The sequence below is a fragment of the Falco cherrug genome, chromosome 2 (assembly GCF_023634085.1).
Source record: "Falco cherrug isolate bFalChe1 chromosome 2, bFalChe1.pri, whole genome shotgun sequence".
Lineage (NCBI taxonomy): Eukaryota > Metazoa > Chordata > Aves > Falconiformes > Falconidae > Falco > Falco cherrug.
In genome coordinates, this window is record NC_073698.1 from 22,190,558 (window position 1) to 22,206,717 (window position 16,160).

At 39.6% G+C, this 16,160-nt stretch overlaps 1 protein-coding gene across 4 annotated transcripts in view; it reads right to left on the reverse strand.

The window, feature by feature from the left end:
* ATP8A2 (ATPase phospholipid transporting 8A2) overlaps positions 1–16,160 on the reverse strand; it is a 349,977-nt gene that overhangs the window by 115,833 nt on the left and 217,984 nt on the right. For all 4 annotated transcript variants that reach the window (XM_055702611.1, XM_055702612.1, XM_055702613.1 and 1 more), the window contains one exon: positions 1,311–1,385. In XM_055702611.1, coding sequence (XP_055558586.1) covers positions 1,311–1,385 — 75 coding nt within the window. The remainder of the gene's footprint in view (positions 1–1,310; positions 1,386–16,160) is intronic.

The window sequence follows — 16,160 nt, forward strand, 5'->3', positions numbered from 1 at the left end:
AAATAACAGGTTAATCTGCACAGAAGAGTATGACAGACCTAAGACCACTTCAAAAATCTAACCTCTTCAAATTATGGAAGTCCCTAATATCCTACTAGCGCTTGGTTCTTCATGAGTCCATGCGACTAGTTCTAATTTTAGAATATACTGACCATACAAAACAAGGCTTATTTTCTACTTCATTGATTCTAGAAGACTAGTTTCATCCGTGAGCTTTATGTAGGATAGGTGGATCCATCAAATCAGGTTTAAAGGTAATAGATGCAAATATCTAAATGTGAATGACAGAGACCGAGTAATGGTCAGGAAATTAGGATGAAGAGAATCAAGGAAGTGGAAAATCCCTGGACAAATACTGTCCATGAAGAATATGAAATCTTATGGGATATGAGGGTTTGTGCCATCACTTTTAAAATTAATGCGACAGAAGTTAAGTGTTTCCATTAATACTACTCAGTGATAGGGATAATTTGCTGGCTTCTTCTGTATTACCATATATTTGGAATGAGTAATCTTTAAAAAAATAATTTAATTTCCCCCCTCCAAAGAGAAATTCAAAGGATTTTCTAACACTGACAAAATGTCCTAATGGTTTATAAACCCAGACACCAAGTCACTCATCAGTAACATTGCAAAGGTAACACTCAAAATCAGTCAATGGCATGGAACTTGGTCCCAGAGATCGTCCAGACTTTAATGAAAGTTATCGATTAAATAGTAGTATTGATTTAAGTGAAAATCACGTGCGATACTGTGGCACTCTATGGAGCACAGCAAAAATCAGGAATCAGTCTTGGACTGACATATCTTGTTCTTGGTTCAAGTGAAAAATGCTGGTGATGCAGCAACACTACTTCCCGTTCTGGACATAGGTAGCACGGGTCAACCCAAAGCATCTGCATGACACTTCTCTGAGCATCTGTTAAGAGTCTGAGGGGAAAAAAACCCATCAAAACTCAAAGATTAAGACTCTGTGTCTATTTTGAACATGAACAGTCAGCAAAATATTCAGTACAAAAGGCTGAAGATGTTTTTGAAGACCAAATTAAATTCCCTCTAAAAGCTACAGAGTATTCTGGAGGTTATATTAGGCAAAATGTGTATTTCAACACATTTTCCCAAATTTATTTTTGTGATAAAAACACCACCGAAACCAAAATTTTTTATCTACCTCAGAGTGGATTCAAAATGGCTTTTACAAATGAACTCACCTTTCCTGACATACAACCGAGACAGTTACCTGTGAAAAATGGGGGACACAGTAATATACAAGTCCCAAGCACTATAAAGTCAAAACTTGTAGCACTTACCACATTATACAGACCAATGCACCACCGCTCAAATAAGATCTGTCCAGAAAATCCATTAATGAAAGCAAACCAAAGCTGAAACAAAGACAAGTAACAAGAAGTTTTAGATTACTACTGCAGCACATGTTTCCATTTACAGTAGAGGAGGAGCATGGAGAACACAAACCACCATGTGGAGACAGCTGCTTGTCATGCTCTAAAAATAATTTTCAGTACTGTCAGGCAGTTATCTTCTGAAGTCTTACATTTTAAATACTGCCAGAATAATGTTTATTTAAAATAAAATACTCAGGTGATGGAACAATTTGCTATATTTGCACCATTGCGCTAAAAAATTAAAATTGCCTCAAACTATTTCAAAGTCTTTATTGCTGGCAAATGCTTGAAGCCAGAAGCCACTTTAGTTTCCATCATGGTTTGCAAAGAATTTCCAAGGTAAATGTGTTTGGATGGATGCTCTGCTTGACTAGTGTCCTACTTTTACAGTCCCAGAATTCCAGTGACACCAACTTACCAGTTACATAGTCTTACTAATATTATAATCTTATTGACTAGATTGTGTAAGCATGGTATTTAATAAACTACCAAATTAGTAATAAAAGGCTGTGGAGTCTTCATCTTCTTACAAAACCTAGCTGAGCAAGCCCAGAGCCACCTGGTTTGAATTTTATGTTCACCCTACTTCAAACAAGAAGTTGGACTAGATGGCCTCCGAGGTGCCTTCCAGCTGAGGGGATTCAGTAATGCCACAATCCCAGGAAACCACTGCAAGCTGCAGGACATCGGTAAACTCTTTTTAGCATTCCCTTGGACCTAGCTTCCTTGAGCCTATTTCTTATCTTGTTTAAGCAGCTTTTTGAAGCAAGAAGTGCTTTTCTGGGTTGGAACAAAATTTGTAGCCAGCGGGCATTGAAAGAAGCTTAGAAAACAATATAAGCAAGAAGGAAAAGAATTATCTTACCCCAAGAAATTGGAAGAATAATCAACAGTTTAAGGGCATCCTGAAACAGTTTGCATGTCAACCATTGCACTTACTAGATAACAAAGGATTTCTGTGAATGTGTGGCTGTAGTCCATTTTAAACTCCACACTGCAACATGGCACTTCATTCAAAATTAGCTAAACATTATGTGTGGGAACACTCCTTCTCCCCACCCCCTTTCAACACATTTTGTCCTGCATTTGCTTTACAAGTTCATGTTGCACTGCAGGCATAGGTATTGCAGACCAGTCAAGGGATGCCCACGCCTATTCCCTTCTCACTGCCCGAGTACCCACGGCACCCACTCCAGGCATCTCTTCCGACACCATTCTGTCACTCACATACAGCAGCACTCTCCTGCCAGCATAATTTCTTCTCTGGCTCACTTGTGCGGTATTAGTGCCCTAGCAAAACACCTCCAATGACAATTAGTTAACTGTATGTCATCTGATCTCTTCCCCTGCTCCTACCCAAAACGGATAAAATTAAGAAAAACAACAAGAGAAGATTACCAATACTGCATCAAGACCTACAACTGTTGCCATAGATGCAATGTCTAAACAGACTAGGACTCTTCAGCATGGGACAGAGGCAACTTAAGGGAAGATTAACATATTTATAAGATTGACAAGAATAGCAAATAGTTGTTCAAATAAGAACTGCTGCAAGACAGTAGATTAGCAAGCTACACAAAAAGAAAAAGCAAAGGGTTTCCACACAATACGTGGTTGACCTAAGGGAACTGCCTGCCAGACTATGCTGTGGACGCCAACAGCAATTAGAAAAAAAAAATCATGGAAGGAAAGCTGGAGACCAGATGTGTCTGCCAGAGAACTACCACTGTTCACAGATAAGAGATCGGGTTAGTTGAACTCTTATCCTGACCCTCTACAGCTGTTCTTACATCTAGTATATCACCATTCTTGTTTAAAATTAATCATTCTAATGCACTCACTGTTCAAGTGAGAAGCAATGCCACTGATCTCAACTCATTTGCTAATAGATATGCCTTGCACAGTAGGCAGCTATTTGAATTTATTTCCTACAGTTTTTTAAACCTGCAACTGCTCTTTCCACTAGAGACTTTCTATCAATTTCACCCCACGTTACTCTGAAGTTTTTACTCTGCTATACCTGCTGCCACCTTCTTGCAGCTTGTACTTCAGAAGTGCCCTTGTAAGCTTTCTTAAGAGCCAACAGTTTCTTACCAAGTCCATTTAGCTGAAGGGCATCAGCCTAGTATAAACCACAAAATATTTCTCCAGTTTCTTAAAAAAATTCCTCTTTCTTTCACATTGTCAATCACACAATATATTAAATCAGCATTTAAGTATTCACCTCCCCAGCTCTGCCCAGTAAAAGGACAAAGGGAAGACACATTTCACATCACAGCTTTATCATTTCTACTGTATAAACTTGAATGATCACTGCTCTTTAAATCTTGCTCTAAAGACTCAGTTAGTGGCTCAAAGCAGCACACATAGACCAGTCACACTCTCACACTTGGAGTCTTTCAACCAGCATTTTAAATCAGCTACTTAACTCAACACTTCAAATGAAATACATAAAAGATCTTGGGTACAAAGCCTGATGCCCCAAAAAGAAACCACAATTAATTTTGAGCTGTTAGGTAAGGAACTAAACAGTTTCTTCTCTTAGGAAGAAACAGAGATTTAAATAAGGATAGTCTCAGATATTTAGCAATGACAGTCCAGGCATTTAGCATCTCCAGGCTTCTTACAATTAATTGCAGCTATGAATGAAGGCAGCAATCCTACAAAACATAAATAGCTCACAAATCAGAAGCCTGTCTGGCTAGCTGGCAACCACAACCTGTGCACTACTGTTTTCTAGACCCCACTGAGAAAGCAAATTTCAAAGATTTGTAGCAAATGTTGAGGCCTTTTATGACATTGGCTCATGCTACTTAGAAAATCATTGCTTTCTGAAACCATAGCCTCCCATAACTAGTCCTCTAGCAAGATGTTGCTGATTTTCCATCAAAAGGGTAAAACAAAGCAGCCAGACTTTATGTAGCAAGCCCAAGGCTAGGAGAAAAGCCCCAAACCAGGCAAAGCTAACATCTTAGATACACATTTCCCAACAAAAATACTAGCAATAATGAAGTGATAATACAATCATTTAAAACTTGGACAAAGAAAAGCTGGTATGATGCCCCACAATGCAGCAGACTGTCAAAGTACAAGTGAAAAATACCCCCTCAACAACCCAATTCTTTCTACTCTGAGTTCCTACCCTACCAGAACTCATTGAAGGACCCTGCTAAAATCACCTTCAGACTAGTCATTTACTAGAGAATAGTACTGAGATGGATGTGTCTGACTGTGGTAAACAGGTATTTAAGTGTCACTATCTTTAGCCTTCTGCAGTGTTTTTCAACATAGAAAGAACCCCTTAAAGAGAATTTTTTTCCTTATTTCAAGCTGCTGTAATTCAGAAGGCCAGGAAGTAACATTCAGAAAGTTCAATGTTCTGCTATTTCAAAAGCCAAATTTGAACTATTTTTCTTTTGGCAGGATCCACACAGGTGAAAATTCAAAGTGAGAACATTCCCAACGCTTATGCAAGTCTGCATGCACCACATGCTCCAGACAGAGGGCAAAAGCTGTTACAGCTACGACACACTGAAAAATAACAGCTATCCTTGTCTTCTCCAGAGATTCACATTATCAAATGCCAATCAACAGAATGTCATATAATTCCTCAATATCTTAATGTCAAGAGTAAATCAGATACTCTGTGTAAAATATACACCTATTTGAATTGAACATAAACCATAAATTGTCATGCATGGTTTAGGACCAGCTGTTTGTAAGAGAGAATATGGTATTCTTTAAGGTCAGCAAAGAGAAAAAAACCAACAAAAAACCCTCCACCTCAATCTTCCTGTTAACAGAATGAAGTTGCAACAACCCATACTTGACTCAGAGTTGGTAAGCTGGTAGAAAAACTTGCCAAGTCTGCCTGGCTTGCCAAGCTCCAGGGATTTGCAGGGCTCAACTCCAGTACTGCTATGAACAAATGGACCCAGAGTTATTAAACCGCTTTTCTGGCTGGAAAAAAAGAAACCTTTTCACTTTAACTATTACCTGGCTGCCAAAAAGCTGGAAAAGCTTATTTTTAACTCTGCTACAAAATATATATTTTTCTCCCAAGGACAAGAGGTCCAATTTGACTGTAAAGAAATTCATACCTGCGGCTGAAATTTGGGTTGATATATTGCCGTGCTTTATTATAGCAGACATTGCAAAGATCTGAAACCAGTAGGTATTGTGCACACAAAGTGGAACATGTTGCAAACTAAAAACTACCCCATGTTTCCTGCCTTGAAGTGTGGCCACATTCTTTAAGTAAGAAACCCCACTGCTGAAGCACTCAATGCCAGCTGTGATGTGGGCACTGTGCCACTAGAGAAGGGGAAAGAAAAAAAAAGGAGGGGGGTGTGTGGGATGTGGAAATGAGACTGCTGCCTCCTTCCAGAGGTCGACAAAAGCCAACAGATGGTAAAACTTGGTTAATATTGACTTGAGCTGCAGGCAAACTGAGGATCTCAAGGTAAAAGAGTCTGGCACTGCCATTTTGAGCCACGAGCCCATCCACCTGCTCTAGAGTACATTTTGAGAAAAGATCAAGTATTATTTTCAAAAAATATTCCCACTTGAGCAAGTTGGAAGGCAATTTTAATTGCATTATTGCTTCATGCATAATTACCGCAACATTAATGCCTGAAATAGTAGGAACTAATTTATTTAAGTGCTCTAAGGCACTGGGATAGCAAATCATCTATTCTAAACATGTATATTTACGAAGTCTTGATAATAGACAGCTTAACAAGTACTAGAAATGTTTTCCCAATTCTGCTAAAGGGCACAGAAAGCTAATGTAGTCAGGGTATCAACAATTGCCACAGGCACCAATTATAGCCAGACAGGATGCCTTTCCTATTCAGAAATGAATTTAATTCTAAAAATCTGGGCTCTCAGCACACACACATTTCACATGTTCTTACCAAACAGGCTCATTTACAGTTTGCTCAATAATGCAGGTTTGTGCATCTCCTATGCAGTTCATTAATGATGTGTCGTGATTAAAAACCTCTCATTACAGATGTCTGTCTCCATGCCCGACTCCTATGCCTGCCCAAATGCACACAGCCTTAAAACAATCGCTTTGTTAGAGAAGGTACAGCACCCACTTCATAACATAGGTAAAGAGCCTCGATAATAAGATTGGACAGGGTAAGCATGGCTGCCTAAGACTGACTTGATTTGCCAAGGAATATTTCCCTTGCTCCTTTTATTCCCCCACACTGTTTATTAACTCTTTGCTGAAAACAGATCAATATTTTTCAATCGAAAAGCATTCGCTCCAGGCCTATGCACTCCAAACAAGTGCCCATTTAAGCTTAAAAATCATCTCCAATATTCTCCACCAGTGTTCACACATATTTTAAAAGTTTTGCGCTGCTTCTATCTCATTAAAAAACCCCTATGCATTGATTGCAGAGCTTGGTCAGATAAATATCAAAGCAACCAATACAATAGAGATTTCCTGGCTTTAAACACTAGTTTATTAAATAACCCTGAACAGCTGCTATTTCTTCTGTTGTTGACTACAGAGAGACAGTTTATATTTCAGCATACTAAAGAGCACAGTTTTATCAGCTTCATCTTTCTCTACTTATAGAGGAGACTTGTAGAAAATTTGATTTCTTCCTTATATGTGTTGTTTCCATGCTGCTCTTCTCCAAGCAATCAGCTACTGACACCCATCCTCCAAAGCACAAGTAACATACAACAGGAGGGGCAAGCACAGAGAGAGCAGAGGAAAAGGGGGCATGAGGGCCAAGAGCAACATCACTCACAGTCATACAAACTAGCAATTCGTAGTTTAAATCCTCAGAAAAATTCTGAAGACTTCAAAATTAAGTAAGAATTAGTGAACCTGTGGGTTTTGTTTGTTGGGTTGTTTTTTTTTTTCCCTAGTGGTTACCATTAGAGAACCATCATGTTTCTTGCCCTAGGAGTTGTGAGCACTGTGGAAAGATACCACATCTGCAGATGACTATGCAGTATACATCAGAAGCAACTAGCCATTTAAGACATGAGAAGATTGCCTCTCCCAGCAACATTTGGCCACAACACACTAATTAACGTGTTTTTAAAAAAAAAAAACAAACCACAAAACATAGCAAGCCATGGAAATTCTTTTTCTTCACAGTAGGGTGGTGGGTTTCTTTTTTTGTGTTCCTTCAATTACACAAACATCTAATCAGTATGTCAAATTATGTATTTAATATTTACCTCACTGGTAAAATGAACATGCAGCCCATTAGAGCAAATTTAACAGAAAACTATTATCTGACTTATTTTTTTAATTCTTATGACACCAAGTAGAAAGGGTAAGATATTTCTCCAGCTCTTCTGGTGTGAAGTGTTCCAGGGTCTTAGTATTTCTCCAGCATACTAATTGCTGCAGAAACAAGCCTACAATAACGTGATTAGAAATAGCCTGAACTACCAAGGGACAGACATACTTGCCTAAAGATGTGGTTAAACTTAGCGGTTCCTCAGAACACTTCCCTTCTACAAACAGAACCAACTCTACTCTGGTAGATATTACTATTTTTCATCCATCCTTAAGTTTTCTTAAGCTGACACGGCTACACTAGGATTGTTTCATCATGCATATGTGTGACACCTGAGAAGTGACAGTACTCACATAGTGACTTTTTAAAAAACATATTAAAAAACAACACGGCTCAGGACAGTTCTGTCCAGGACGCAGAGTTTCAGCACACCTGCATAGTCAAAGGGGTCCAAAGCACAGCCAAAGCAAGACTATCAAGACTGCTGATGCTGGGAAGTCACCCATCATTACCCTACAAAGCCAGCAGAGCATCCTGCTCTGGCTGGAAGTCAGGCTGAGACAGATGGAAGATGCCAGCTGAGAAGAAACAAGACAGAAGCTCGTTGGCTATATCGTTTTTTCACCCCTGCTTGGGGAGTGAGGTGGGCTCAGCTGCTTGGTTGGCAAGCTGGAAGCATCACACCAGGCCACTGTCTCCTGCTACTACAGTGTAAACTCATGCTATGAACTCCCTGTACCATCAGCCCTTTTTACAAAACAAACATTACTCATTAACACTCCTTCAGCAAAAAGAGTGCAGCTGTAAAGAAAGGTTTCCATTGTCATGGAAGACGTGCTTACGCTCAAAGCAGCAGTGACTGCAGTGTTGCAGCCATTCAGTAATGTAAACGTTCTTGGGGCTTGTTTCTCCTTTTTTGCCTCCCAGATTTCCCTGCCAGCTCCTTTAACTGCCCTTGAGTACTAGCACATCACTGTGGAACTAGAAAGTACAATATGACTATTAATAGCTTGGCATGTATTAATGAGAATTTATGGTATCTCATCAGCATGTAATCACTCCAGACTGGTCTTGATACAACTTTCACAACTGTGTAATTGACCCACATCTCGCATAAAAAGATAAGGACGTGCTATTACATGGTTTTAAATGACCTGCTGGCTTTTCTGAAGCTAAATGGTATCTTTAGCCAACAATGAAGTAATAGAAGTGCTTTGGGTTTGTTATTCTTAATTTGTTCTTTAATGCTGAAATAAATGGATAAAAAAAAGACCCAAGTTTAGCTATTTATATTATTAGGTGAGGAAACAGAACAGTTTCAGGTAACTTACCCACCTGAAATTTTGCTAAACACTTAGAATCCAATAATAAAAATCATGTCAGAAAGCAAGAAAAGTAGTATTTGAAATAGAAAGATCAGGGAACTGTGGAAAAAAGGATGCTACTACTATTAGCCAAGTAAGGACAATGAAAGGGAAAGCAAGCACAGAAAGGGCTATAGAAAAGATCAACAGGCCAGCAAGTCTAGCATTTGATGTACAAGCAGAAGGAAAGCCAACAAAACACACGATGCTCCCTGAATGAAGCCTGATAGCACCATGAGTCAAAAATATGGCTGAACGCACCAAGGCTGTTCATACCTGGGATGTGCACTAGGGCTCACTGCAGCCTGAATAAAGCACATCACCACAGACCTGTAACCACAAAATTCATCAACACCTCTCGTACCAAAACAAGAACAGAGACCAGAAGCTTTAACACAAATCCGGCCCTAGAAGATCTGGCACGCACAGAAAACCCCAACATTGCGCGCATTTACAAAGCGGAGAGTGGAAATGTCAAACCTCCGTTATCTAAACACCCACATTGCAACCCTGTATCCTTGTGGAGCTGTAACTCTGTGGGACACTGGTGGAATACACCTGGTCCCACCCAAGCTGGAGCTAGCCTTACTGCAACATGCATTCTGTCACAGACATGTATGCAAGTACCTTGAGGTGACTAGCAAGCAATCCATTTCTCTAAAATCATAGCATTCCGTTTTCACATCCAGTTAGCTGAAAGATAAAATCCCAAACCCGGACCTCATTTATCTAGTACCCCAGAACAGCATCGCAAGAACACGGGAACATGTAAAGATTTCTTTGAAGCACTGCCCCTAAAGGAATAAGAGATCATCAGAATGGAAGAAGATAAGATTGAATTAAAAAAAAAAAAAAAAGAATGTATAGAATGCTGTAATTCATTAAGAAAATATTACTTTTACTCTTAGTTGTCTTCTTCCCATAGCATTGTGTAGCTGGCAATTTCCCTGTAGCCTATGTGTAGCTTAATGAAGCAAAAAGTTCCCAATCCACATACAAATGCATTCACTTATACCTGCATATGGTACAGGGCACCAGGATAAAAAGTAGTAGGGAGATCAATATTCATTTTATGTAGCTAAAATACAGTTGTGTGTTCTTATTTCTTGGATATAAACCTAGGCAACATCTTGCAGTAATCAATACTATTTTAATGTTTCCAAGGACCAAATGCATTCCCTATACTGACAGAAAAGCTGATGGTGAGGACCAAGACTCTGACCGTCACTATTCAGTTCCTATTTTACACTTCAATCCTTTCCCTTCAAACCTTTATTTGCAGTAGTCCCTTATGTTGCACTCAAACACAGTTTCACAGATTTTGCTTTCCTTGTCACCACATAAAGGAATCCTTCTGCAAAGCTGCTGAATTAAGTGCAATAGAAGCAGTTCTGTAGCAAGGTCATTTTAGGTCTGGAACCACAGTCCCCTTAGGATTCCCTATTATGGCTACATGAACTGCCAGGTGCCCCTTGCAAGTCTGTTCCCCCCCCTTCCTCCCTATGAAATAAAATTCAGTCTCTGTAAGCCCTTGCATTAAACTACTTTTATCCAGGAAGTTTATACATAGTTCTCTTACAGTTTGGAACCCAAGGAAAAAAAAACAAACTCAGCAACAGAAAAGCCAGACCACTATGGAAACAGCAGCTCATCTACTGTCATACTGACAAGAGCAAACCTTTACAGTTGTAATCTAGGGAGCAGCCCATGTTTCTCATTACCCACAACTCTATTAGCATTGCAGCACAGAGACAACATGCTAGCCCAAAACTACCAGGACTCACGATGCAATCTAAACAGCTCCCTAGTACTTATTTTACATTTATTCCAGTTTTATGTAGTATTACAACCATTTCCTTGGTCAGTGAGACAGCCTAAAAATAGACAGGACTTTCCATTTTCTTTTTTTTACACACCTGCTTTTAAACATGCTACTGCTTCCCTAAAGGCTCCAAGACTAGTTCAAAAAAGGTCTCTCCCCAGCTCTCACTGCCATTCCTCTCATGTGGAAAATACACACAATACTGGTAATTTAGTCTAAATGTATTTCTTTACATGCAGACAAAAGCTGAAAGACTTGGACCCTAAATACCTCTTGCCAAAATACGCAGCACATGGTAAGAACGTGCAATCATTTCACTGGTAAATTACTTCTTGATTTACGTCTCACTAAAAAATAACGTTTGAACTTCTTTTGGAAAGCAATTAGTTTTCACTGCAATACCTACAAAGAAATTCTTGGTGTGCCTTGAAAGCATTCACCGTATCTTCTGATAGAGCTGTGTACGAAGAAAAAAAATAATCAAAGTAGCTAAGAAAAAATACCTTAGATGACAAAAAAAATAGAAGTTCATACATAGGAGCAATGCATTCATGTGATTGCTGAATTCAGTTCAAGACTTCATTTTGTGCCTTTGGGAGGGTATTGGACACTCACTCAATACACCAAGCAAGCCTCAGAGAGTGCTTCTTTTTATGAATGACTCTCCTGAAAAGGCTGAGTAGTAAAGGAGAGACTATGGCAGGCTAATGATGCTTGCTACAAACCTGTTCTTGGTTTCACAATGTTTCGCAAATGATTTAACTCCAGCAAGCTAACTCACACCATCACCTTCCTGCTAGGAAAACCCTTCATGACAAATGACCAAATTGCCTCCGAATGGGGGCCAGCAACATACCTCTGGTTTCTGTAGCTTTTTACCAAGCTCCACAAAAACACAGGAAGACTGAGTGGTTACACACAACAAAAAGCTGAGACTGCACCTGAGGCAGTGCTCACAGGAACAAGGTCTACAAACAAAATTTGAGCTTAGGCAATGCTGTAAGTAGCAACTCTGAGAATTAAGACGTATTTTTCATCTTTTACGCACAACATGGAACAAAAAATTATGAAGAACAACTAACCACAAGCTTACTTCTTACTTGAAAATTAGGCAAATACATATTAACACGAAAACTCTATTTGTACAAGACTCTAAAGTTATAAATCCACTTTATCTCTGAAATAAACTGATTAGAATTTCCTTTAACTAACTACAGTAACGAGCATGAGTATTGCTAACTTTTAATACAGCAGACAGTGGGAGGCAGGGAAATATGCACAGCATCCATACCATGATTCACTTGATCTACACAGAACAGCATGACACTAGCTGCTGTGCAAGCAAGTCCCTTCTAGTCCTCCAACAGTAGTTGTGCTTCAGAACTAGACTCAGGTGCAGAAAAGCACCTACAGAGTGCAAGAGGGAATAAATGTTTTCCATTTGCAAGCCAAATGAACTAAATGCAGTTAAGGTCCATATTTGCTCCCTCTTAATAAATTCTTGGGACAGCAAGCTCTTCAGAACACCGCAGAGCTCCAAAAGACATTATTCTCTATGGAAATCATATATTATGTGAAAATTTGTCCAACTAAATCATAGTTACAGTTTTCCCCCTATTGTATTCTCCCCTCATTCTAGATCGGAACAGCATACATCTTTAGAAAAGTAGTTCCCCTTGCTCCTTGGTGCAGAATGAATGCATCAATTCAACATTGAGTTGAGACACACTAAGACTTTTTTTTTTTTTTAATAAAAAAGCATACCATGTAAAGTGAAGGCAACCAGGAAATAAGAAAAATCATCAGCTGTACGGGGATTCTGTGAAGTCATACGCATTACTGGTTTGGTTTTTTTTCTTTCCTTGAAAGCATGTAGCAGCCCTTGTAGGCTCTTGGTTACTGGAGAATGTGCTCACATCTCTAAAGGAGAGAAATCCAGAAAGAACTGCAGGTGCTAACTTTGCATAAGAGTACCAGGATGGTCATACGCATTCAGGCCAATGGCTCATCCCACCTAGTTGCTTATCTTCAACAGTACATGCATGCCAAGTCCTAGAAAAGAACACGAACCACACAATTTCCAGGTACTCACTCGGCATCTGCAAATATCCAGCTCTGTGCATTTTCCAAGTCTCCTGTATCTTGCCTATGTAACAGCTGTACCTGCAACAACTCTATTTTTTTCTCTATTTTTTGGTGGTTTCCTGTTTCCTCTTAAGCCCCTGTACATACCCTGCAACACAATATCCCTTAACAAGGAGTTTTAGGTAGGGTTCAAAACACCGAGCTCAAGTGCAAGCTTCAGCAAGATAGCGCAGCAGCTGACAGGTTTATTTTTCAGGACCTACCTGACTAGCAAGGGGAAAAAACATTATGAATGGGACACCAGTGAGTCAAGGAAGGCTGAGGGAATGTCTCTCCTCAGATTTCAACAACTCAACCACCTGGTTAACATGAAACAATGAACACTATAGTAACAACAGATTTTTACCAGTTCTACCTAGAGAATAGGGCTGGTGAGCAGTATACGTGAAACAGACTGGTACCCCATATCACCTACAGATGTTTTCAGGCCAAGATGGAAAAAAAATACTTGTTCTAAACAATGCTACTAAGAGGTAAGATAGTATTCTTTTATCTAGGCATCAGAAAGATTTCCCCAGTGGCAAAAGCATTAAAGTTACGAAATGTGGGCCATATGCAGTAAAAGACATCTAGCCTGAAATCTGGCACCCTCAACCCATGCAATCCTTTAAGTTGCCTTGGCAGACTTAGTATCCTCAAATATCCTCTTATCTTGCCCTATATCCACATCACTAGACTTCACTAATGCTATAAACACAGACCTCATTCTTTCCAGCACTTCAAAGGTTTTAAAAACCACCAAAAAACGCCCACAAACAACCAAACAAAAAAACGCAACCCCCAGTCGGTCTACTCAGTCCAAGTACACCAAGTACCAAGGGCCACCAGCCAGTCAGCCTACTCCTCCTCCAGGTGCTAACGCTGAGCAATACGGACACAAGCCAGTCCACATCTATAAGCCCAGTAATCAGCTCTCTAGAAGAGCTGAAAGACACAGCATAGCTATTGCTCCCTCCAAAGACACCCGAGACCCCTGTAGAATTAAACAAAGCAAACAACCCAGCTTCCAGACTCTCAGGAGCACTCTCAGAAAAAAGTCATTCCAGCTCCAAAAAGGATATCACAACAGACAATGACTTCATGTTTCATTTAAGACTGCGTCTTCCATACTACAGCACAATCAACTCAATTTAAAAAGCAGGTTTTAGCTCTGCAGAACAAACTACCCAGGCTATCATTTCAGTTTAAATCGGGCTTAGAGCGCTCACAGACCATTTGGAACCAATTTAAGTGGATTTACAATCACATCGCAGTTAAACCACTGTAACTTCCTTGTGTAGGCAAGTCTGTATGGCAGGCAAGGGAACGTTTGTTTATAGTTTGAATGACTATATGAGGAGAAAGAGGATGTCAGAAATAGCCTTTGCTTCACTGCTTGGGGATTTCAGCACCGAAGGTTGAAAGGTAGGGGAAAAAGCTTATTATTTTGCGTGCACTACTCAAATATTAGAAGAAACCTTAAACCACTTTACACTGGGGTCTGTGTCAAGTCACTCAATTCTAACAGAATGTACCACCACATACTGCCATGTCCAACCACTTCTGGGGAAGTATGTCCAAAATTTACATGGCAGATCGTCTACCCTTAGTAACGTACGCATTTTCCAAGTAAATTATTAAATATAATTAATGCTTTTAACCGTAAATTTTTCCTTTAATCTTGCTTAATCCCCAGAAACACTGCCTAATCCATTTTCACTACCATAATGTTAGCTCTTCAGATAATTTTAAGATGGCAAGTGGTTACTAGCATCAGTCATGTCACCATTAAAAAGCTGCCATTCAAAGGGTTTCCCCCCACTCACTGCTGACAATGACACACATAGGAAGATGACCAGCCTCACAACTGCCCTGTGTATGACTTGGCTCATTCCTGGGCTCCAGTAGGTTGCAAGTCCCTTGTAGGGGGCTGACATGCAAATGTGTGGACCTCTGTTGCCTTCAGTCATTCCTAGGGAGCTATTCTCTACCTTGTTAGTATCAGGTTCTAGCACGAACACATGTTCCTTTTGCATGGATACTACAATGCCCTAATGGAAGACAACCGAATATTTTCTTCTTGAAGGGAAGAGGATTTGACAAGTTAGGAAATATTCCCTAAAGTAAAAGCTATAGCTGCTGGATTTTAATCATCTCTATTACCCCACAATCAACATGCCCTCTTCAGGGTCAAAATATTTTTTATGCTGCTGAAACAGAGCACAAGTTATTTCAACCTTCAGCTGAAATCATCACCCTGCCCCCAGAACTGCAGTGCAACATTTCACATGTCCCCAGATTTCAAGCTCAAGATCCCAAACACAGACCACGCCTGAGAAAACAGATTATATTCTATAAAAGTTTTGACCTTCTGCCCAGTGCTAGAGATGCAACCAGAGCTTTAAGGAAGTGAGAAGTTGCCAGGGCTACTGTTGGGGTAGTTTTACATATAACAGGGTGCTTCTCTAAAGAAATCAGCTTAAATTAATACTTTTGAGCATCAGGAGCTCCAAGTTCCTTATTATTAAAAAACCAGAAGAGCAAGGCACCTGCACAGCAAATAAAGGGCATTCATTTAATAAGCAAGTTCACAGTATGACACATGCTTGCATACTACTCAACTGTAAAATCAACTCACAGTCATTCTCATGGACAAACCTGCAGGGTAAATTGTATTTAAACCAAGATACTGTACTCAAGACTGCTGCACTAATTTTCTCCAAAAATTAACAGAAGAGGAAGAAGAATATTGATAGTTACAGGTTTTAATTGCACTCAGCCTCAAGGTCTCTCAGATAAGGTGTAACATGGAGCCTATGAAAAAGTCGGTTTGCTTTGTACCGAAATTTTAAAAGCTTTTAAGGTTATTTCTAATACAGCACAATACTTTTTCTTTAACACAGCACCAGACTACAGTCCTAACCAACAGCTCCAATATCTTCAAACAATGAACCACATATCTTGAAGCAAATCCAGTGCTGCAAAATAATTTATACCTTTATACCTAGCTTAAAAAAAGACCAAACACACACCACATAACTATGTCACAAAAGCATATTGCAAGCCATTTCTCATGGGTGAGTGTTCCTACTTGCCCATAGCCATTACAGAGGTATTCCTCTTGGCTTGCTGTGCATGCATTGCCATCAGCTTGCCAAAATTACAGATA